Source organism: Pelobates fuscus, chromosome 3 (assembly GCF_036172605.1).
Source record: "Pelobates fuscus isolate aPelFus1 chromosome 3, aPelFus1.pri, whole genome shotgun sequence".
In the NCBI taxonomy this organism is placed as follows: Eukaryota; Metazoa; Chordata; class Amphibia; order Anura; family Pelobatidae; genus Pelobates; species Pelobates fuscus.
Genome location: NC_086319.1, coordinates 329,900,264 through 329,924,579, shown reverse-complemented (window position 1 = coordinate 329,924,579; position 24,316 = coordinate 329,900,264). Strand labels below are relative to the sequence as shown.

At 42.0% G+C, this 24,316-nt stretch overlaps 1 protein-coding gene across 1 annotated transcript in view; it reads right to left on the bottom strand.

The window, feature by feature from the left end:
* Window positions 1-24,316, bottom strand: part of CEP152 (centrosomal protein 152) — a 43,692-nt gene that overhangs the window by 2,565 nt on the left and 16,811 nt on the right. The window contains exons 13-27 of the mRNA XM_063449022.1: window positions 23,507-23,717; window positions 22,677-22,805; window positions 21,258-21,388; window positions 19,496-19,624; window positions 19,066-19,201; window positions 17,979-18,158; window positions 9,415-9,666; window positions 8,926-9,057; window positions 5,388-6,008; window positions 4,353-4,479; window positions 3,237-3,440; window positions 2,855-2,945; window positions 1,902-2,005; window positions 759-915; window positions 338-441 (exon numbers count right to left, since the gene is read on the bottom strand). Coding sequence (XP_063305092.1) covers window positions 338-441; window positions 759-915; window positions 1,902-2,005; window positions 2,855-2,945; window positions 3,237-3,440; window positions 4,353-4,479; window positions 5,388-6,008; window positions 8,926-9,057; window positions 9,415-9,666; window positions 17,979-18,158; window positions 19,066-19,201; window positions 19,496-19,624; window positions 21,258-21,388; window positions 22,677-22,805; window positions 23,507-23,717 — 2,708 coding nt within the window. The remainder of the gene's footprint in view (window positions 1-337; window positions 442-758; window positions 916-1,901; window positions 2,006-2,854; window positions 2,946-3,236; window positions 3,441-4,352; window positions 4,480-5,387; window positions 6,009-8,925; window positions 9,058-9,414; window positions 9,667-17,978; window positions 18,159-19,065; window positions 19,202-19,495; window positions 19,625-21,257; window positions 21,389-22,676; window positions 22,806-23,506; window positions 23,718-24,316) is intronic.

The following is a 24,316-nucleotide window of genomic DNA, read 5'->3' as shown; positions in this document are numbered from 1 at the left end:
CCGTCAAACTATCCCACAGAGAATGACAGCAATACATAAATAAAACACACTTGTTGTCTTTCACTAAAGTGTGAATTGCCAGGGGTTCAAAGTACATTTAAAATTTAAGGCGAATAGTCTAATCAGAAAAAGTCTCCGGGTCAGCTATGGTTCCACTTGAGCGATTTTAGCTATAAAAATTTAATCTATTATGAATTACCCACCTATTCTCATTTTAGTACATAACCCTGACCATACTGTCGAATTTCAAAACGAAAAAGGAGTTCTAGCCATCTACATAGAAACAGGATCAGGGTTTGCAAGACTTGTAGTGTTTGATAAGATGAATTGCCCATACCTGTTCGCATATTTTTGCTCTGGCATTTTTGGGAGATGGGGGTTTCTAGAACTTTGGCCATAGTGGCGAGTTTGCTTGCAGCGTTCATGATTTTCTTTTCAGCACTGTCAACAAATGGAGATAGCTGGTGACTAAATGATGGCAAACGTGTCATCACACAATTTCAATAAAAAACAAAAGAAAAGCTGTGAAATTTAATACAATTGCATCAAATGCACCAATTGAACATTTTCAAAAGGAAATTGTGACATCATTTAACCTCAGAAAAAACATTTTGTATAAAAGAAAACTAAAAATATAATAAATAGCTTCTCATGATTAATTTAAAAATGCCTTTACTTCAAGACACAGCAATTCCTTTTTAGTCTCTAATGAAATGATATGAATAATAAAAGCAGCTATTGTGTGGTATAATACTTACCCCTCATTTTTCCCATCATCCTTCAGTAGCTGCTGCAGGCAGGTCAGGTAATATTTGCGCATTTTCCGCGCAGTTTCTTGGCGTTCTCGTAAGACCTCATATTTCAGCATTTCGGCTGCCCTTCCCTTACTTTCATGAATGTAACGAAGCATATCATCTATTTAAAGAAAGTATTAAAATAATAAGTAATTCAAATCACCTACTGCAGTATAGATTCAATACGGTTATTTGAGGTATAATGATATATATGTATTAGCACAGTTTAAGATGGTTTGCTGTGTGTGAAACACAATATAATCTTTTATATCTGAAAATACAATTTCTAACTCCCTTGCTGCGATTTACAAGTCCAAGACACTAATTCCTGTACGGAACACCTAGCAATCGGTATGTAAAAAAAAACAAAAACATTATTTAGACCTGGTGCATGGTATCTGTTATTAGAATTATTCACTTTTTTTTTCTTTTTATTCGCAACACACTTCACCAAAAGAAGGTTTCAAATTTTGTCCTAGAGACATCTATATTAAAGGTGATCTCAAATACAAAATCTAAAGCAGACTGATTTTGCTAAAGTATTTGTTGAACTATTTTGACTTCAGGGGCAATTGGTGTAAATTTGTAAAATAAAAAAAAAAAACACTCTTCAAAGAGGTTTATGGACTAAAATAAAAAAGGTATACACTGCTTTCATCATCGCAGGTTCAAGGCTATGTGTGGTATAGCATGCTGCCAGTAGCATATGCTTTTTGCAATGTGGAACACATACCAGTAGAGGGCACTCAGGAGTAGAAAGAGCTTCAATAGCTCCATTGCAAAGTAGCTCTGCAGAAAATGCAGAAAACAAAACTGGAGCTATCTTCGAAAACAGGATTTGAAAAAGGTAGATCCCCTGTTGTAAAAGAACTATCACTGACACAATGCTTTGCACTGTGTGTATTGCAGATCAACAACTCAGGATCCACCTTTGGCAAAGTCTGCTATACAAAATGTATATTAAATAATAAAAGAAAATATATGTTTAACCCCTTAAGGACACATGACGTGTGTGACACGTCATGATTCCCTTTTATTCCAGAAGTTTGGTCCTTAAGGGGTTAAAGTGAAGAAAAAGCATTTGAAAAGACAAGTCAGACTACTTACTTCTAATTTTGTCGACAGCTTTGATGTACTGAGCACGCATTTCTTCTAAGGCATTTCCTCTGCAAAGAGCACAGCCATTTCCAGAACCCTCTTCTGGCTGAAAACTAAAATGACGAAACACAAATATAAGAGATAACGTTAGGGGAAAAGAATTGGAGGAAATCTGTTTGACTGAATTTAAATGCACATTGCAACAGTTGTATGATCCATGCCTTGCCCACAAATGTTCTCCGTCTCACACCTGCGTGCATACTCTTATGATATACACTGGTAATAACCAGCCTTGCAGAGCAAAAGATAGCCATCACTCTTCTGTAGGATTAAATCACTGATTTAAAGGAACGGTCTCTTCAAGGAATAAACCGGGCTGTTGTGGTTATTGTGCCTGAAGTGTTCTTTTAAAAAGACTTCATTTGTAAATAATAAAAAAAAAAAAAAAAACAGCCTGTTGCATAAAAAAATAGATTTTTTTGTTTAAAAATATCATAGGGAGTGGACTACTTCATATTATGAAAAAACTTTACAAAAATGCACAAGCAGCATAAACGCTAAGCTCTTCAACTTACGTCAGATGTCATTTATGGACAGCTGACATCAAAGGAATAATCCCACTAAATAGATGCCTAGAGCAGCAATTCACACGAGTAGGAGAATGAGGAAGCCATCTCACAGGATCTAACAGAAGCTCCTTATCTCTGGGAACGTGAGGCTGCTAGTACCTGTGGCAATTATTTTTTATTTCAGACAATTTTTAAACGGCTTTAACGTCTTCCCCAAGTCTTTTTTGGAAATCACGTGTGTTTTATATTTAGCTTTGCCATTTCAGAACGGTCCATGCATGCCTAATTGGATTATATTGGGAAAGAAACCCTAAGACCCTAAGATGTTAACTTCTCAATGCTATACCACCCAGTGGTTACATCTAATTCAAAGATTATTAAATAGGTATTTACCTGGTCTGTGTCTTTGTGGTCTTCATTTCTTCAAGCTTTTGTTGTAATTCAGTGTTTTCTTGCTTTAAGTTTTCTGCGATTGTTTCATTTTCTGACAGTAAAAAGCATAACATTTGTATGATGTGTTTCAGATATTTTTTTTTTATTTATTTTTTTTTTAAACAAGTTCAATCGTGTTTTGAACTGTCAAAGGATTCATTTCTGTTACATGTACCGATAACCCTATACAAATTCTTATGACATTTTCTTGTGACGTGGTTTGCAAATACAAAAAAATGCCAGCAGTTTGCAACACTCACAACTAACAAATGTAAATCTGCTCTAATGACAAGATAGCCACATTTTACATAGCAGGAATATTTTAACACTATTGGCCCCCTACCTTTGATTTTCTCTGCTTTGAGCTTTTGCTCTTTCACAGCTTGCTGAAGGTGCCGACAAGCTTTGTCGAGTTTGCTGCGCAGTTCGTGACACTCTTTCTTTAATTTCTCAACCTGGCGCAAACAATGATCACAGCGTGAACAGTCGTGGGTGTCATCTTTTATTTTAACAGTGTCACTGTTTCTGACACTGGTTTGAAAGCTGGCTGCAGGATATGAAGATTTGAGATAATTAATTGTGCTTGTATAAAAAAAAACAACACTATAATTTACATTTAGAAGAACACAAGTTGACACCATTTCCAATAGCTTGCAATTTATTTTTTCTTCATATTGGCCTAGATAGCTAGAACGTTCTAAGCAGGTCAATGTACTAAAATCAGAAAGCGGGCACAGCACAATTTTAATTTTGGCATGTTAAAATGCAATATATCCTAGGTCAACATTGCACCAAATTCAATCCTAACAATCAGTAAGTAGTACACTGCTAGATTACTGAATAAAACATGTACAGAGCGCTTGAAGTTAGTACCCTTAAAGCTAACATTTACCAGCACTACAGTCATTAAATATTACTTTTTATTTATTATTTAAAGGGACACTATAGGCACCAAAACAACCTTAGGTTAGTGAAGCAGTTTTGGTGTATAGATCATGCCATTGCAATGTCATTGCTCAATTATCTGCAATTTAGGAGTTCAATCGCGATAGACATTAAAGTTGTTTCGATCTCTGTAGTGTCCCTTTAAAGTACTGTGACATTCTAGCTTTAACTCTGGTATTCCCATTAGTTCATGCTTAATGCCAGGAATATAGAATATTTCTTTATACTTACTACGGTTTTATATTCCTGATCACTATGGCAGCATTATGATTCTACCCCTCTTTTATGGGATTAGGAGTACTATTTATAATGGCAAGAGTTCTGTATCTAGTTCTGCTGCTGTAAGTGGGAGTAGCAACCCAGTCATTAATGCAGCAATAGCGATTGATCAGGAAAAGAAAATTGCAGCAAGTATGGAACGAATGTTCTTTATCTGTAAAATAGCACACACGCTCTCTCTCCCCCTCGTCAAGCCCTTACGTACGTCTTAAACATGAAATAACAATAAATATACCATTGCTTGAATAGTCCAAATGGTTCTTCTTTGTAGTTTTATGCATGCCTCTGTATGGCACGCTGGACCTTTCCTGCTCACTTGATTGGACGCTAAGGTCATGATTTGTCTGTGCTGCATCGAGTTTCTGGAATCGAGGTAAATAGTTGCTGAATTGATACATTATGTGGAATATCAACTGACTGTTAAATAGTCATTTTCTGTCATTTAAATTACTGGGAAACACACATAATATGTTCAATATATTCTTTGTATACACTTTTGCAATAAACAAATTAAAGCCACTTGTTGACCATTTACATTACACTGGTGGAGTCACCACAGGTGTTAACTGGTCTACTGCATTCCGTCTATGCAAGGAATTACAGATTTCAGAGTGCAGTATAGGATTAGTAAATAGCAGAGAACCACAACAATCCTTCCCTCGTCAAAGCAGCAATTTCATTAAAAAATACAGCCAGACCGGTTACGGGCCTGTTAGATGGGTGCACAGCTTCTAATGGGACACTTTCAGGTTCCTAGAATCACATGACCAGATATACAGTAACTAGGCCAAGGTCATGGAGTTGTGCCTCTCACAGTACTGTAGATGGCTTCCCTTGTGAGCCATGCTATAATAATGCAGGCAGCTGCATGAGGTTGTCTTTTAGCACCTACATCAAGCAGCGTGCAGGGGAGTTATGCTAATCAAAACTAGTGGAAGCCCCGGTTTGTGTATTCCCCAATACTGCAAAGGCCAACAAATTAGAAGGTAGCTTATAATAAAAATTTAATTCAAATAGGAAGGAGAGGAGACAGCAATGGAAATAGATATGATTAGAGCCACTGTTGGTAAGACCACCAGCTGATGGGGGTGGCCATAAGCAACATGTACAAGTTGTGCGACAAGTGAAACGAGGAAAGGGTGCAGATGGCATTTCAGGAAGTTGAAATGAAGAAAGTGATGAAGAGAAGGGAAAGCTGACCCTGAACAGATACAGCGCAGTACGAGTTTCCCACATGTCAGACCGATTATGCTTTATTAAAGGTAATTACCTGATTCCATTCTTGCTTCGCATTTGTCAGAACTTTGTAGAAAATACCCTTTATGGCTCTCTGGAGGCACGTTCTTAGCTTATCAACAAATGGGAAGTCTGAACTGTTCAACCCACTCAATCTGCCCTTCTCTACACGTTTATCCAACATTTCATCATGGATTTCAGCCAAAATAAGTTCAGTTTCTGATAAGATCTTATTCTCATGGTCATGCAATCTCTGGGAGGTTTCAGCAGCCCATTGTTTTAAGCTCTGATTTAATTGTTCTTTCATTTCAGCCTCTTTTTGAGCAATCAGCTCAGCCTTCTGGTTTTCAAAATCTGCTTTAGCCCCAGAGAGAACCTCACTGATTTTAGTGCGATGCGAGTCTAAAAATGCCCGGTAATCATCTTCATTGCGGGCCTGAACGTTTTGTATTTCTTCCTGCTTTTCTTTATTCCACTGAGTGCGCGCCTTTGCCAGTTCAGCTTTTAACAGCGCCTCATATTCTTCATTCTTTTGTTCCAAATCCCTTTGGATCAACGCAACCTTCTCTTCATATTCTTTTTGTTTTAAGCTAAAGTCATCCTTTTCAGCTTTTGTCCTCCAATTGTCTTCAGCTGCAGCCACAGCCTCCAATATCTAAAGAACGAAAAATAGAAAATATATATATATAGACGTTTTTGTTTTTTTATATTGCTGTAAATGCTGATCATCCTTCTAATCAACAGCCACCAGAAATAAAAATGTATATTATCTCATGTTACCAGTACAATAAAATACATTTTTAAAGATGAGATGATGCAGACATTGGTGGTACACAATAAAGTCATACATTTTTTGATGCAGCGGATTGAGATTCCTTATAGGGACGTTATAAGCACCCAGACCACGTCATCTCAATGATGTGATATGGGTACACGTCCCTGATGTTTTGCTCCCACAGTGTAAGACATAGCTATTTCTGAGATACGGAAATGTTTAAATGGCGGGTCTAAACACACACCTCCAGCCTCTAACTCACCCTGACAGCAAACAGATGATGCTTTTCCTTCCAGAACTAAATCGAACTCCAAATGTGCTACACATTCCCAATGCTTCTCTGTGAGAAACATTTGATTAGACAGTCTCTGCTGATGCATCAGGCTGCAGAGAAGAGGCGGTCTCCAGATTGGATTACAGGTGAGTAAAGTGTTAATTGAGGAGGTTTTTTTCCTTATTATTAAAGGGGGGGGGGGGGAGGAGTCGCTAAATCTAAAAGAACTCCTCAAACTATGTGTCACCAAAAAAAAAAAAAAAAAAAAACGTTTTTGGGGGAACATAGTGTTCCTTTAAATATTTTGCTTCTGTTAAAAAAAAAAATACATAAAAATACATAAAAAAAGGGAACTGTATGAGAGCTTAGACAGAAGAACAATAAAATAAATGTATTATCAGAATGTATAAATGTAGTTGGAGCAAACTAACATACATGATGACTTCAGACTATACGTGATGACCATAACAAGCTATAGATCCAAATATAAAAATATGGGAATTCTTCACATGGTTATTTATATATAGAACTGATATGTACAGTTTATAAACAAGTTTCGCAGGAAAAGAAACTTAACAAAAAAACAACAAACGGGGGGGCGGAGCCAGCTCTCGGCATGAACGGTCGCACACTCACTGCTCTCCGACGACCGCAGCCCAAAAAAGCACGAAATCACCCGCAAATCTTGCTCCACCAAACCGCAGACAGCCTGCCCACACTCCCCCTTCAATGGGGAGGAAAACTAAAAAACTGCGGCCAGATCGCCCGCGGTTTACGGCCGATATCGGCGACTTACTGAGGAGGCCTCATGGTGCGACGGCACCCAACATGGAGGCCGACTACGGAGATTTTTCGGACAGCTCGGACGACACATGCCTGCATTGCCCTGAGACACTGGGGTACAAGGGACCTCCTAAACTACAGCAACAGACAATGGGCTCTCCAGTCACCACGGAGATACTCACCTCCCTCCTGACCGACCTACGCCAGTCGCTCTCCACGGAGATCTCCCAGGTAAGGGAGGATGTTAAGGGGTTCACGGATCGCCTCTCAGCAGTGGAGCAATCCACTCAGGCCCAGGCTACACAACTCACAGAGCTGCAGAACCAGGTCAAAGACCTCTCCTCAGCCCACGTTACACTCACCCACCAACTGGCAGCTACGGAAGACAAAAGGAGGTGGAAGCATGTCAAGATTAGAGGCCTGTCGGACACAATATCCCCAGCAGAGCTTCCCCATCTCCTAAGACGGCTTTTCACAGCCCTCCTGTCCCCCAAAATAGCTAAAGGGGTGCAACTGGATGGCATGTTCCGCTTACCCAAGCCGCCACAACTCGCAGGTTCAGCGACGGGCGACCTCCTGGTCAAATTTCAAAATGGGCAAGACAAAGCTGCTCTCATGGGCGCCATCAAAGGGAAAAACCCATACCGCTTTGAAGACATGGACTTAACGTTCTACTCGGATCTTTCGCGAACGACCCTGCAATGGTGAAAGTCTCTCCGACCACTTACAGCAGCGTTGACGGCTCAGGGAGTGAAATACCGTTGGGGACCATCACACACACTCCTCTTCCAACACCAAGGCAAGGACTATAAAGCGACGGACGTCGCGGGTTATGGACACTGTCTTGACAGATATGGGACTTATGCCTTCTTTAACCATCACTACTTGGGACCCGGCCAAGATTGTCCCATTTGTTCCAGCATCCAGGGGAGCACCCGGAGCGAAGATTACCTGAACTGGGACTTTCGAGCTGTTTAGACTTTAGTCATTTTTTTTTTTTTTTTAGGTTTTGTTGTTCTAATGTTCTCCCTCTTATTTACACTGTCGTACCGGTTGGTGTTAGCTTACAGGGCACAGGCCCCTAACATTATGGAACCCAGAGTTCCCAGCACACATATAGCAGGATTGCTATACGGCGGCTATTTCCCGCCGAACCGAGCAGAACCCGGACTAGTTGGCTCCATTTACCACCACACCCCCCAGCTCCGCCTTAACTAACTCACAACGGAGACACCACCCAGGAGCTGCACTATTACCTCATCAGGTTACGCGTCAGCACCCTCCATTATTCCCCCCTACATACGACACTCTAGGCTTTGCACAGCCCTCACATTTCATGATATATTAAGACCACTCATATGGTCTACACAGGGAATTCCCGTATGCCCCACAACGACGGCGTATCGACACGCTTCCTTCCAGCACAGAGTCGCGCCTCTACCCTGAGGTATGAGACGCGTAAGCGCACACCTAGCCTCTTACATTAGGCTTACTCCAGGCCACACGCACACACGCCGACACTACTCTTACGGCCAGCTTGGAATGCTCTTTATACCTTTAAAAATTTGTGCCGATTTTCAAAATGCCATACTAATGTTATACTCTGCTGTCAAATGTGCTTGCTTTAGCTGTTGTGGCTTTACAAGCATTTTGTTTATGCATGCACAACAAAAATAAAGAATAAAAAAATAAAAATAAAAAACAAACAATGGCAGTGCAGATTTTACCGTACTGAATTACCTGTTTTTTTACTTGAAGCTCATGGAGCTGCTCCCATTTCTCCTGTTCCAATTTAAGGTTGGTCTTATATTCCGTCAAGGTAGTGAGTTCTTGTAGCCACCGAGTACGAGCTTTTGTTAGAGCCAATTCCACCTAATAAAAAAAAAAGATCATCAAAAATAGTATTAAAATGCCATGATTAAAGATTACACCACTAATATTTATTGTTACATCAATTATTTGGTGCCCAAAAAATAAACAAGAGAATAATTTAAAAATAAAACATTAAAGCCATTTACTAAACTAGAAAAAAAATAAAAATTAAAAAAAATCCACACTTTGACCCCCTTGTTGAGTTTTTACTTGACTATTTCACTAAACTCCGATTAACTCACAGTGATTAAGCAAGTCAAAGCATTCAGAGATTGCAGGGTGAAACAGTGACTAACAAAACAATGTTACACCACAGGGGGACACTAGGAGTAATCAAAAAACATCCATATCAAGTACCTGCTTGGAAATATCCTCATGGTATTGTGATTCAAGTTCCCTGCGAGCCTCACGGACAGCTCTGTCTTTGTCTTCTAGAGCTTCCTGTAGTTTAACCTCTAAATCCAACACATTTTTGGTACTTGGCGTCTGCTCTGTCTGAACAGAATTCTCAACTACTTTTTGCATCACCTTTGATTTGGCATCTTGTAAAGCTTGATCGAGTTTGTGCTGCCATTCCATTTCAACATCCCGAATAGCACATTCAGTAATCTATCAAAGAATATAGTAGATAGCGTTTAGTAGACAGAAAGAACGTCTAATATAGTTTAGGCATATTTTACTTTAAGTAATTTAAACAGACTTTGGTATCGGGATACCACAACTACGCTTATGCAAAACGAAGACTCTGCTGATTTTTAATTTAGTATACACAAAAATGGATGTCAGTTACATCATATAATTTAATATATCATTCAGTTTGCTAATTTTCACTAATATAAAGAACGATAAGGCAACATTAATGTATTTATTGAAATATACATTTTTGGTTTTATCCATCCCCGCTCATCTCAGTAAAATGGTGAAAGCATATATGATTTTTCAAACTTCTCTGCTATCGCCAATGGTATTGCCAATTGGAAGTATGCGAGGAATCATTGGAACACAAAGATTATCAATATGTCAGTGCCTGGGGGGCGTGGCTTGGAAGCCGAAGAAGATGACGGCGTAAACCCGGAGCTCCCCACAAGGCTCTCAGCAAAACCTCGCCAATAGCACCTAATTGCCCCGAAAATGGGCAAATCGAACAAGATACCACACTCATCCAAGCCCGCCGACACCCCGAGGGGTGCATCGACCTCCTCCATGCGGCGATTCCTAACGGCCCAGGCGGAGGAGGAAACACAGGCCTCAAATGACTCGACGACCTCGAAGGGGGCTCTCTCGCCACCTTCCCTACATGGCGAGGAGACGCTAGCAGGGACGCCGATGCCGTACCGAACCCCTGACCCGAGCCCAGAATGGATCAACATCCTCCGCAACTTACCCACCAAAGCGGACCTGGCGGAGGCGAACAACAGCCTCCGGGCCTCCATCACGGAAGAACTGCAGGCCATGCGGGAGGAATTCAGCGGCCTACACCAACGGGTCTCCCAGCTCGAGGCGGACTGCGACCACATGCAGGCGGCGCAGTCTGCAAACACAGGGGCCCTCCGGCTCACCACCCAACGGCTACAGCAGATAGCACACCACCTGGAGGACCTAGATAATAGGGGAAGGAGGCAGAACATCAGGGTCCGTGGGATCCCAGAGGACCTAGACGAAACTACCCCTATCCAAACCACCTTGGAGGGGATCTTCAACAGGATACTGGGCCACGCGCCGCAAACCCCTATAGTCATGGTGAGAGCACATCGGGCGCTTAGACCAAAAGGCCCCCCGGGGAGCCTGCCCAGAGATGCTATATGCTGCCTGGCGGACTACCAGTTGAAAGAAGAAATCCTACGACTTGCCAGGGGGACAGACAGGGTATTACTGGGCAGCACCGAGGTCCAACTTTACCCAGACCTATCTCCCACCACGCTAGCTTACCGCAGGGCCCTACGCCCATTCACCAGGCAATTACAAGCCAACAAGATTAAATACCGCTGGTGCTTTCCGACTGGATTACAGGCCCACACACCACGGGGACCTTTCATGGTTAAGGACATGGCTGATTTGGAGGCCCTGGGGAGGGAACTACAGATCACACCGGCCCCGCTACAATGGCCGGACCCCCTGGCCCTATACACCCCCCCCCAGGGCCCTCGACCGCAAACAGACGACAATCGGACCCCGAGGATCAACCGCAAACAGGCGACCGGCCCTCGAGGCCTGTAAGAGGAAGCAACTGAAGACACAGCCTGGACCTGACTCAATGTGACATTTCCCACCGGCTCCATATCATGACCGCACCGCACCCAAGCCTTTAATGACACCGACGGAACACAGACCGCATGGGACTTTTGCTAGGACTATGAGGGATTCCATGCTCCGCACTACCCTAGGACATTTTACCCATGTACAGAGAAACACCTGATAAGCACACACCGGAGGTACCGGAGCCGGAATATGCGGACACTATCTGTGGGGTATCACTACCCACCCTAGAGAACGCTAATACCACGCATCACTGGCCAATAGGCCCGAGAGACTTCCGATTCTACTGTGGGACCTACTGCTCAAGATGCCACCTGTCCACGGTATCCTACTTCAGGGGGGTAATGAGAGGCGGGAGGCGGATGGAGGGGATAGAAGGTACGGGTTCAATGTACAATGTTAACTGTGTGGAGAGGCACGGGATGGATGGGCGACCGGCGCGGGCAACCGCCCCTCCCTCAATGGCCTAGTGATGACCGACTCAGGAGCAGGCCGGGGGGGGGGGGGCGAGGGCTCGCGTCGCTCGGGCACCGACATCCCGATCACATATGGGTCCAGACCCAATCTCAACATAGGGTATTCGGAATGATTTCGGTGGGGGGATCTAGGAGAATGGATAGGTACACCGGTTAGGGGGTGACAAGGGGGGCGGAATACTAACAGCTCAGGAGCTTTGTGGGAGGACGGGAGGGACAGGAGATGCTCATGCAAGACGGCCCTACGGGAGCACCAGAGGGGACAAAGCTAAGGGGGGGGGGGGGCGGAACCGGAGGGAGCGGGGCTGGTGGGAATGGACACTGTAGGGCTCATCGCTATACACCAGTATATAGTACAATATTGGATAAGGGATCACAAGAAACGGCGATTGAGCCCAAAGCCTAATTTTATCATAGATGACTGAACCTACTGCAAGTATTTTTATTATTAATGTTAATGCTTTGATTTTACTGTTTATGTTTCTTGTTCGATGGCACTATACGAGGTATCGATACCACATCGGTAAGGCACATACACACTGGCGAGGATGAGCAACATCCACACCATCACATGGAGCCCGGGGAGACTTCACGGGACTCTGGTAGAGACACAAGGTAACGCCTAGGAGTGAGTCACTCCGCGACCAACTCGGTTTATACCGAACGCACATAGATACGGACAGAGGCTCCGGCCTTCCAACCACTCCCGCGAGGGATAGGCGCCAATAACCAGTGGCCGACATAAAACACCCAAGGGCGGCAGAGGGCCCTCACGACCACTGAGACGCAACAACCCTAACGCCGACTTACCGGCGGACACACCACACTACACACTCACATACACATACCGGACACAACACAAACCCATATTCCCACTTGACCCCGAGGCAGCCGGGGCACGGGACCGTAGAGACTCCGCTCAAAATGTCACTGACCCCAGCCAATCTCACGCTGGTTACTATAAATGCACGGGGCCTAAACAAACCCGAAAAGAGAGCAGCAGCCATGAGAGACTTCCAAGCCGCAAGGGCATCCATTATATTCATTCAGGAAACGCACTTCAAGGAAGGGGCCAGACCAAAGTTACACAACCATCACTATCCCACAGGATATTACAGTGACTATCACGGGGGTAAGGCTAGAGGGACGGCAATCCTGATACGCAAGGGTATCCCATTCCAGGAACAGGGCCTACAGACGGACAGGGAAGTCAGATATGTACTCCTAAAGGGGTCGATAGCAGGACGGGTATACACTTTCGCTAATATTTATGCCCCCAATCAGAGACATCACAAATTCCTCGCCGGAATACTACGCAGGATACGAGGGTTCACGGAAGGCACACTAATATTGGGAGGGGACTTCAATCTCGCCTTTGATCCGAAATGGGACACATCCACGGGCACATCACAGGTACCGTCACAACACCTAACCACGCTCAGACACCTCATGTCCAAACACGAATTAGTAGACAGCTGGAGAGCCCACCACCCAGACGAGAGGGATTATACGTTCTTCTCCCACCCCCATAATTCATATACCAGAATAGACTATTTCTTCCTGACACACTACCATCTCCCACTCATCCTACAAGTGGAACATGGCACGGCCACATGGTCGGATCACGCTCCAGTCACACTCACGATGGCGTCCCCACTTTATAGACCCAGGGTAGCTAAATGGAGGCTTAATGAATACCTCCTATCCGTGCCGGAGGTAAAATCGGATATAGACACAACCCTCCGAGAATACTTTGCCACAAACACATCATCCCAAACAACCCCGACGATCCTGTGGGAGGCGCACAAGAGTGTGATTAGGGGTCACTTCATTCAGAAAAGTGCCATACTGAAGAAACAAAGGGAGAGGGCTATGACAGACACCTTGACGAAAATAAGGGAGATTGATAACATGAACAAAACCCAACAGACACCAGACCACCAAGCCCGACTACTTTCACTACGGAGGGAACTATCTAAACTTCTACAGACAAAATACCACCGAGATGCGCTGCGACATAAAGCCTTTTTCGCACTACACGGTAACAAGAGCGGCAGGCTATTGGCACGCATGTTAGTCAAACGCAGGCAGCAGACATACATTGACCGTATTAGGGACAGTAAGAACACACTACATAAACAGCCTAGCAAGATACAAGAGGCAATTAGGGCATATTACGCGAACCTCTACGCACTGCCCAGACCACACACCCAGCAAGCGGACGCTAGACTAACAGAATCAATAAGAGACTATCTCACACTCCATCCGACACTAGACAGGGACTGTAACTCCTGGACAGGGAAATAACACTAGATGAACTAACACAAGCAGTGAAACAGACAAAGACGGGTAGAAGCCCGGGCCCGGACGGTCTACCTCTATGCTATTATAAAACGTACGCGGATATCCTCTATGTCCCACTCATCACAATGTTTAATGCCATCAAGGAAGGCCACACACTCCCTAAACAATCTCTGACAGCACACATCACGATTCTGCCTAAAGATGGGAAAGATAAGGAGCACTGCGGGAGCTACCGTCCTATATCTTTAATAAATAGCGATCTCAAACTCCTGACCAAAATACTGGCGAACAGGCTGCAACCACACATACCCACCCTGGTGCACCCAGACCAGGTGGGCTTTGTGATGGGGAGAGAAGCCCGCGAGAACACAATACGAACCCTCGCTTTGATGACCGGGGGTAGACGCGCTGCCGGGGGCCTTCTCCTACTATCCACGGACGCGGAGAAGGCCTACGACAGGGTGAGCTGGAGATACCTGTTCCAGACCTTGACCCACATGGGTCTGGGCTCGGGCATCAGGGGGTGGATAGAGGCCCTGTACACACAACCCTCGGCACACGTAATAATCAATGGCGCCCTATCGGAGCCGTTCGATATACTAAATGGCACGCGTCAGGGATGCCCCCTGTCCCCGATCCTATTCGTTCTGGCTCTGGAACCACTATTAGCGGCCGTTAGAGACAATCCAGATATTCACGGGGATAACGACAGGGGAGACCCACCATAAAGTTGCGGCATATGCCGACGACCTCCTGTTTTATGTGACCAACCCCGAAATATCCCTCCCTAACATATTGAAAACCTTCCAGGAATACGGGAGGCTATCCAATTTGAAGATTAACTTAGCCAAATCGTTCATACTAAATATAAGCATCCCAGAGCGTAGGACGGAACCCCTGAAACAACATTACACGTTTCAATGGGCGACACAGAAACTTAAATATCTGGGTATCTGGTTGACGAGGAGGGAAGGGGACCTATTTAAAGAAAACTTCGCCACTATACTAGCGAAACTGCGAACAGAGATGCAGGAGTGGGCACACCCCCACATTTCGTGGTTAGGCAGGATACAGGTAGCGAAGATGAACTTTCTCCCGCGCCTTCTCTACCTGTTCCAAACTATCCCGATACAGATCCCACGCTCATTCTTCGCAGCGCTGCGTACAGCGCTGATCCAATATGTCTGGAACGGGAAAAAACCTAGGGTCGGTCACGCCTTGCTGACACTACCGAAAGACAGGGGGGGTCTGGCGCTGCCAGATTTCACCCTGTACTATAGGGCATGTCACCTCCTGAGGATAGTCGAATGGACTAAATCGGGCTTCCACAAGCCATGGAAACAGGTAGAGGAACACGTAGCGGGTACCCCGGTCGCGGTGCTACCGTGGCTGCAACAGGGAACCCCACACACTCTCCGTACACAAAAGCGACCTTACAGGAGTGGAACCGCTCAAAAGGGAAGCATGGCCTAACCACGTACCCTGGCCCCCTACTACCACTCACATACAACTCAAACTTCCCACCGGGAACAGACCCAAGGGCATTCAAAGACTTGATTAGGGAACCACTACCCAGACTTAGGCACACACTCACATCAGAAGGCCCTAGGACGCTAAATGATCTACGGGGGCAACCCGAACACACCCTAATGACACACCTCAAATATAGACAGATAAGGAGTTACATAGCATCCCTCCCGCAAGGCCCAATACTGACGAGGGCGACCACCGCATTTGAGAATCTATGCCTAGAACCCGGCCCGTTGGCACATGGGGTCTCCATCATATACAATATGCTACTCACGCTCACACCAACGGAACAACCGAGATTCATGGGAAAGTGGGAAAAGGCTCTAGGCCACTCATTAGACAGAGGAGAATGGGAGCAGATCTGCTATCTAACACATCACTGCGCCAGTTATAGCAGAACCCAAGAAACTGCCTATAAATTACTGACCCAATGGTATTACACTCCTGCGACATTACATGAACGAATCACTACACACCCATCCCACTGCTGGCGATGTGAGGAGGAATATGGCACTCTCATACACATCTGGTGGGAGTGTCGTAAGATAACCCCCTACTGGAAAGCAATACATAAAATAATCTGCAGATACACAGATGACCCGCCACCATTCCAACCAGCAGCTATGCTTCTACATCACACCCAAACCCCTAGATCCGCATATAAGAAATCACTCACTATACGCATTTTGAACACAGCGAAGGCACTGATACCTCTCTACTGGAAACAGACAGTAGCACCACCACTGAAAGTATGGTTTACACACATGGAGGAACTGCGGTCCTTGGAAGAACTCCATAACTCCGCAAACGACACCTACCAAAATACCTCAACACATGGACACACTGGATACTAAAGACTAATGCTCCAGACTTTAGCGACCTGCTCTCTACACCATTAAACACCTAATACAGAGGCACCACACGTTAACCCCAGTGAACACGTACTAGAACTATCAATCACACCATACACCGGGTTAGAGGACAGAGGGGTCGCCCCAACCCCGCAGGCACCACAAATGGTAGGGACGCTACGAAGGCGTCACTTAGAAAGGCTCGTAACCGGCCTCAGAAAGGATGCTGGGGGGGAGGAGGTAGCACACCCACAAGGGGACCATGTCCTGACCCCATGACGACGGAGAGGCCGATAAGACCCCTACATTCATGATACGATACACTCAAAGGTAAAAGACATCCGAGAACTATGGAAAGACGGAGCGGAACTGGCGGAGGCCACGGCTGCCTTGGGGCCTGCCATACCCCACACTAACACGCAGTAACACGATACACATAAATCTACACACCGACACAATGAGAGAGACATGGGTCACGCTAGACACGGTAGATTCACGAATCCACACCCAAGAGTACAGAAAGTACAAACTACTACGAGTATTGGGCATTCACAATCTATATGCATGTAGAAAATGAGCATGATATTTAGATGTATGTATCTGCAAAAATGTATTCAATAATGGACCTGCAAGTCCTCTGTCAGAAGGGGCGCATGTGCCCGTGTCAATATCCGAGTATAAGCTACTGTTGACAATGATTCCACAAGTTATAAACAGGACCTGCGAGTCCCGATATATCTTTCCTTGCTTGTTGAAAAATGTGAAAAAATTACAAATAAAAATCATATTTACAAAAAAAAATATGTCAGTGCCTGCTTACACATTTTATACATGCATCAAATCATCGTTTCATTGTATGATGCATTCTGTTTAAAAATGTCTAGACACCTTACAGAAAACCATTTTCTTTCCCTTAAATCAGAATATCTTGCTGGATAAAGGTACAAATAAATAAGCCTGTCAACGTATACCCTTTCATCCGGTGATCTAGAAATCAAGACAGAACTCACAATTTCCCCACATAATAAAGATGAGGAACTTGCGGTTTAGGCTGTGTTTTGCCAATATTATTCTAACCCCCTCCTTTTTTGTTTCAACTCTTTTTCTCTTTGTTCTTTTCTTGCGATTCTAGACACCCATCGTCATTATTTTTAGGGATCAGGACTCTAGATATTAGACTTTTATCTCTCTGGAACACATGACTGTCTCATTTTGCTCTCACATAGTGGGGATTTCTGTTACACATGCTTCTGTAGTTTTACAAAACGCGTAATGAGTTTCATCATGGTCAGATACGCTGCTTTTTTAGTATGCAAAGTGCTTAATATTTACTGAAATGCACTGAGTAAATAACTAAATAACTAGTCACTAGTTTAACCTCCTTACTTAGTTACCAAATGTATATTCATGTCTGTTGAGTATACAAGTCTTTCATGCCAAGGGTTAGCCAAGTAAACTGTTATCACCACAATGCCAACAGGTTTCCTGTCATTAAGTAATGTACCTGCTGTTGTTCCTTAATCCAGTTTTCTTTTGTGATTGCAATCTGTTGCTTCAGTTCAAGTTCTTTTTCTCTCTGCCACTCAGCCTTGGCCTCAGACAGAGCAGCTTGATGTTGATGGTCTAGCTGGGATTTTAGAGATTGCATAGCCTTTTCGGATTCCTTCTGCAATGTATCTTTGAACTGGAAAAAGCAAACAAACCACCAGGTAGCAAAATAAATATGTATATTTTTATGTAAAGTATATGTTTAGGTATGAATTTACACTGCATAGTTTGCAAATATGCAGGAAGACAATCCAAATAACTATAACGTAGATTCATCTCAACCATACACAGACTTGAGTGTACATGCACCCTACACCTAAGTAGGGAGGAAGAGATGGACTGATATTACAACCTTTCTCTAGATAGCTATGCATACACACACATGCATTTATACATAGCTCCAAAGTGTCCCTATTTAGGAGGGGCAGTCCCTATTTTTGACTCAAATCCCTCTGTTCCTATTTTCTACCCAAATGTCTCTTTTCAAGGAGCTCCATATTGTTGGTGTCTGAGTGTTTAACATAGCTTCCAGAAATGTGTATTTAAACTACAATAAATGTGTTAAGAAATCAGTATGTGTAAATAAAACGCATGATTGTAAATTACATTTCAGTTGCATAAACTTATTAGTAAATCACCTAACATTTCTCAGAACAGCCTCACCCCCATGACCACACTCCACTCACATCCCTAAAATGAGAGTGCCTCTCTTGAATTGTTGGGAGGTAAGAATTCTAAAACCATAGGAATATTACAATTGCATTCTGAAATGTCTGGTAAGGAAACAATTTACAAAACTCCCCTTTAGTTTAAAAATAATAAAAAAATAAAGTAAAAAAAAAAAAATAGCAAAACACGCTGCTGGTTTATACAGCTTAGGCCAAAATTTACATGTGGCTCTTCCCAAGCATCCAAAACTTGTATAATGCAATTCTACTGGACGCTGGGAAAAATCATAGCCAGGGACAGTGTTGGGAAAAAAAAAAAAAACTACAAATAAATAAAATAAGAGATTTTTTGTTTTACATTGATTCCAAATGTACCTTTTCTTCTTCTATATTCAGTTCTGCTTTCATGCTCTCTCGTATTGTATCCTCCACAGAATCCTTCTCTTTACACACGGCTATATAACACTCCTGTATGGCTGTCATCTCTCGAGTCATTTCATCAATTTGGGAGCTAAAAAAAAAAAAAATGTAAAAAAAAAAAATCAAAACATTCCAAGGCTCTATAAAAGATGACAGTGAAGGGGATATAAAGCGAACGGAAAAACAAAAAACACTTTACAATAATTACATATTATGCAAGTATTCCACTCCCCCCCCCCCCACCTCCATTTAAAGGAGGAATTAAATAGATTCTTAGAGGTATATACATGTAGATATAGTCATAATCACAGCTGTCTGAGCTGGTATTTTTGTTTCCAGCAGTGAGAGAATTTTAAAACAAAACAAAAAACACAGAAACCCTTACTGTAACCGTAAAATGTTTTCCTCATAACGTTGGCATAATTGCTCCTTTTCTGAAGTAAACCTCTCCGAAAGCTCCATTTGCAAATGTTTCCTAATATCTTCATGGTGTTGTTCATACGTCCTCTCACACCTGTAATGGTACATAAACACTCAACTTAGAAACCATTTTGCAAATCATTTATTATAAATACTTTATGACAAAAGTCTTGGCTCAAAAATTAATTACAGTCATGCCTATTTCCAGATGTTTAACATCATTAAAACAAGTGAAAGGCAGAGGTGATCGGAGACACTTCAGGGTTAAATTAAGCTCATTAGCAATCGGGTGAAAATGACATTTACAGGTTAGAACCTAAAAAAAAAAAAAAAAAAAAAAATTATTCTAATTGTTTGAACATCCAAGTGTTCTCTAATAGAAGATCAGTTTTTAGTATGGTTGTTTATTAAAATCCAAACAGCAAAATGAAGGCCAAAGTAGCCAAACTGTGACTGGAATTAAGCAAAATCAGACATTTTAGCAATTTACATTTTAATTCAATATGACTGACTTTCTAAAAAATAAAAGACATGAAAACCTTTAGTTTAAGAGAGACAGAAATTACTCAAACATCTGACATACATTTAAAGATTATGTTCTTCCAGACACCATTTGTTATTAAGAATGGCCAACTGCCAAAAACCAGTAATTTGTCACAATTGTGAATTCCCCTATGGTGCAAGGAAGCGTGACCATATGAACATTTTTAACTACGTGATTAATATGCAATAATGGACTCAAACTGACAAATAAGAGGGCTTGTTGAACTGAAACCAAATGTCTGAATCTACAATTCATCAATTTTGAGAAATAAAGAAAAATGTTTATAATGTGTCTCATCTTGGGAGCTTAAAAGGCCACTCAAGGCTGGAGCTATAAAGGGTACATTGTTTATTATTATTATTAACAACAATAAAACCTTATATTTAAAAGGTTAGTCCAAGCACCATAACAACTTCATGTTATTTGAAGTTGGTAAAGGGGTTGGAGACTATCTGCAGAGATATAGCCCTTTACCGACCAGTTTTAGCACCAAAGGAAATCCAGAACTGAATTTTCAATGTAACCAACACACCTCTATTTTATGGATTTAGGTTCTAGATAGAGGTCTCAAATGTTCCCCAAATCACAAAGTAAACCATTTAGAATTATTTATAGACTTGCAAAATTATATAGGTAAGCCAACTATAATAATTAATTTCTTAGGCATCATTAGAGTATCATGAGTATGCCCAGAACAGGTGGGGGCTGCCATAATCTCACCAAAAACAATATTTTATTAAAACACTTTTTTTTTTGTTTGGTGTAACCCTTTAACGTTCCTGCATATGCTGCAAATCCCTAGGCAAATATTCTGTAGCACTGCCGAGCTTAAATGTTTATGGGAATTGTAGTCCAGTTGTTAGCTTTCAACTGTCAAATGCCAAAAGCTAAACCACAACTTCCCGACACCTCATTCATGATATAATCTACAACAATACTTTTGGAGAAAAAAATAAAAATAAAAAATGACAGCGAGTATAACATTTTTTAACCAAACCAACATATTGCACCAAGGATCTGTGAATGTCTGGAGTGCCTCCTTAAAAGAGAAGAGTGGTTTGACCAAAGACAGAACTTCAGAATATATCCAAAACGTTTTTGACTGCTAGGTTTTTTAAATGGGTAAATATATAACATGTTTTAAGGACTACAGAGGCCAACAACATTGGAGTATCAAACAGACCTCTCTATGGCCTCCTTTTTATCTTTATCAAAGTCCTGGATCATTCCTCTCATTTCGCTGCAGAGTTCTTGATTGGCAGTTTTTATTTTTTCTTCATTTGCTTTATATTCTTGAATACACAACACATATTTCTACAATAACAAAAAATAACAGATGTAAAAACTAAAATGAATGAGAAGCAAACAAGAAAATGAATACAAAATCTAGCTTTCAAAGAGACACCCTATATCGTAGGCCAGTGAGATAGCTCGGTGTGTTAATGCATCATCAGTAGAGTTCAATCCTTGGTGGTCACAGGGGTCAAAATGAGTACCATTAAATTGGGTAATACAACATCCCCTGGATGTTGGGCAAAAGTAAACATCCCCAGGACATACTTAGAAACCAGAGAATATCTGAATGTACCTTTCCAAGTCAAATACTTTATTATTATTATTATTATTATTATATAGGAATAATCATGACTTAATAGTGACTTATGATAAAGCATTCAAATGACCATAATTGGAGAAGACCTATAGTCTTCTGAAACATCTTTGATGTCTATAAAACCACTTACAGTGCCCACAAGAAAAATAGATTAGATTAATTTAACTGGCAAAAAAAATCTAAATGCAATGGGTGGGTGGCACACTGCAATTATGAGATAGGGAATGTTGCAGCAATTTGTCCAAACATAAGTTAGGCAGGTATCCAATATAAACCATGTGCAATGAACACATTTGTTGCATCTAGGGAGGCATGAAAAGAAGCAAAGTGTAAAAGGATAATGTCTCTCATGTAACAGTCCAAAAACATGCAATGGCAGCTGGGTTGATACAGACAAGTATTTTTTATGTAAAATATACAGATTCATATTTTCCCGATGGTAGTTCCCGTATTTCACTGCATAATGGTCGCAGATTTTATACACAATTCCTTTCCTTTAAAATGGGGGTGCGACCATTATGGAAGCTTTGTTTTTCGTGATATTACATATGCAAAGCATTGTTTTGTTTTTTTAACAGTTTTGTAACGGTTGTGGATAACATTATAGTTGCTAATAACATTATAGTTGCCGATAACATTATAGTTGCTAATAACATTATAGTGCCGATAACATAGCACAGCATATTTTCTAATGCATTCTGTAACTTCTGATCCTGATCCCTGTCAATTCTTAACGCATTACATAGATAAAATGCACTAAAACACAATAAACTCATCGGTAATAAGCCCTCTCTTCAGTAGAAGATCAGTAGGATATTCGCCATCAGTTTTCAAGAACAGCAATGGTCAATTATGTGACTGTTACGTGAGGAATTGAATTTGGACCGATTTCTGGACTGAAAGAGTCCAAAAATGCGACTATTATGCAGTGAAATACGGTACAAGTTAAATCAGCAGCGGCAATCACAATGTCTAGCACTCAGAACCTACCTCAATGTCCTGTTGCAATAGCTGCCTCTCTTTTTCAAGTTTCAGAATTTCCTCCTTGAGAGCCTCGTTTGATGCTTGGCTATATGGGAACGCTGGATCCAACTGCCTCTCCAAGCTACCGGTTCTAATCTAGGCAAACAAGGGAGAGCAAGTGAACAAAAATACACACTGTATGCAACTCATAGTTATCATGTATTCAAATTTCTCGGTTAGAATTCTAAAACAAGGAGACATTCTTTTCTAAATCTAGTCCGAAACATATTATTAATTCTGTAGTACACAATAGCTGTGACCAATACATACAGGGGTACCCTTACATAGGCCTCACTTTAAGATTTTGTGGATAAACTTTACAAACACTTTTTTTTTTCTTCAAACTATATATTAAATAATTAAAGCATTTAATAAGTTCATGCAAAAATATTAAATCATTTGAACAGGTTAGCCAAAAGTATTAAATCTGGGCCACAGTTGGCTGACTATGATGATATGCTTCTAAAAACAGTCTGTGTGTACACAGAGTAATCATTTAAGTCAAGTTAAGAATCTCCATAATGCCCTCAATCATTTTGGATGAAACAATTAGTCTTCTAATAGCCAAGTGTGCTCACGTGTTTATAGTGAGAACTGAATAGAAATATGTAACGGTCTACTTGCCATTATTATTGCCTTTTTACAGTGCCTACATGTTAAACAGCTGTGCAGGAGGTGAAGAGGGCCTTTCTCAGACAATTTCTTAGCAGTGTTCAATGGAAACAGACATCACTGCTCGGGTCTCTTAATGCACTCCATATTTAGAGGGTTAATAGAAGAGCTGGCAAGCTGCTTACCTCACAGTCACGAGCATTTCTTTCTGCTTTTTCAAGTGATTTTTTCATTTCTTCAGTTTTCGAATGGGACGCTTTCAGCTCTGACTGCAGTAGGATAATCTGCTGCCTTTTTGTCCGGTTACTAGTTAAACAACGTTCAAGTTCACTTTTAAGCCCATTAATAATGTCATCTGTAGAAAAGTCTTTCCTGACACCATTGCCGTGTATAGCCCTGCAGACATAGAAAGAGGAGATTTCATTACACTGAAAGGAGCAATGCCTAGGAGAAAGATACATTTACCATTCATTAAAAGGAGCCTGCCAGGTTTTTGAAGGGAAAAAAAGGGAATATTGATAAAGGGAATTCTGGCAGAAATGTTTGAGAAGGTGAAGGAATATGAATGCTTCGCTCAGGATAGATTTCTCAACATCATCAATTCTGTCTGGTGTATAATGTCCTCACACTATCTAAAAAGCATGCTCGGAAGTCACGCATCCTTCTCACGCAGAGTTTTACAAGAGTTGAAAATCCTAGCAGAAAACCCCAAACTTTCCACAAGCATGCAATCACTAGAAGGAACTCTCTCTCTCTCAATCTCCAATCATACAAGCCTTCACCAACTAATAATGGTCATCCAATTTGTGTATAGGAAATGCATGACAATGTCAAAGGATTGTATTGGTTGAGAGTCCGTGACGAACAGGGAAACAAGAGAAATCACAATCTATATTTCCATGTAAATAGGCTAATAAAATAAATATGAAAGGCAGTTAAATGCATCGCTCTTATGTTTACAAAGAAATCACTGGAGTGCAAATGATAAGTATTTC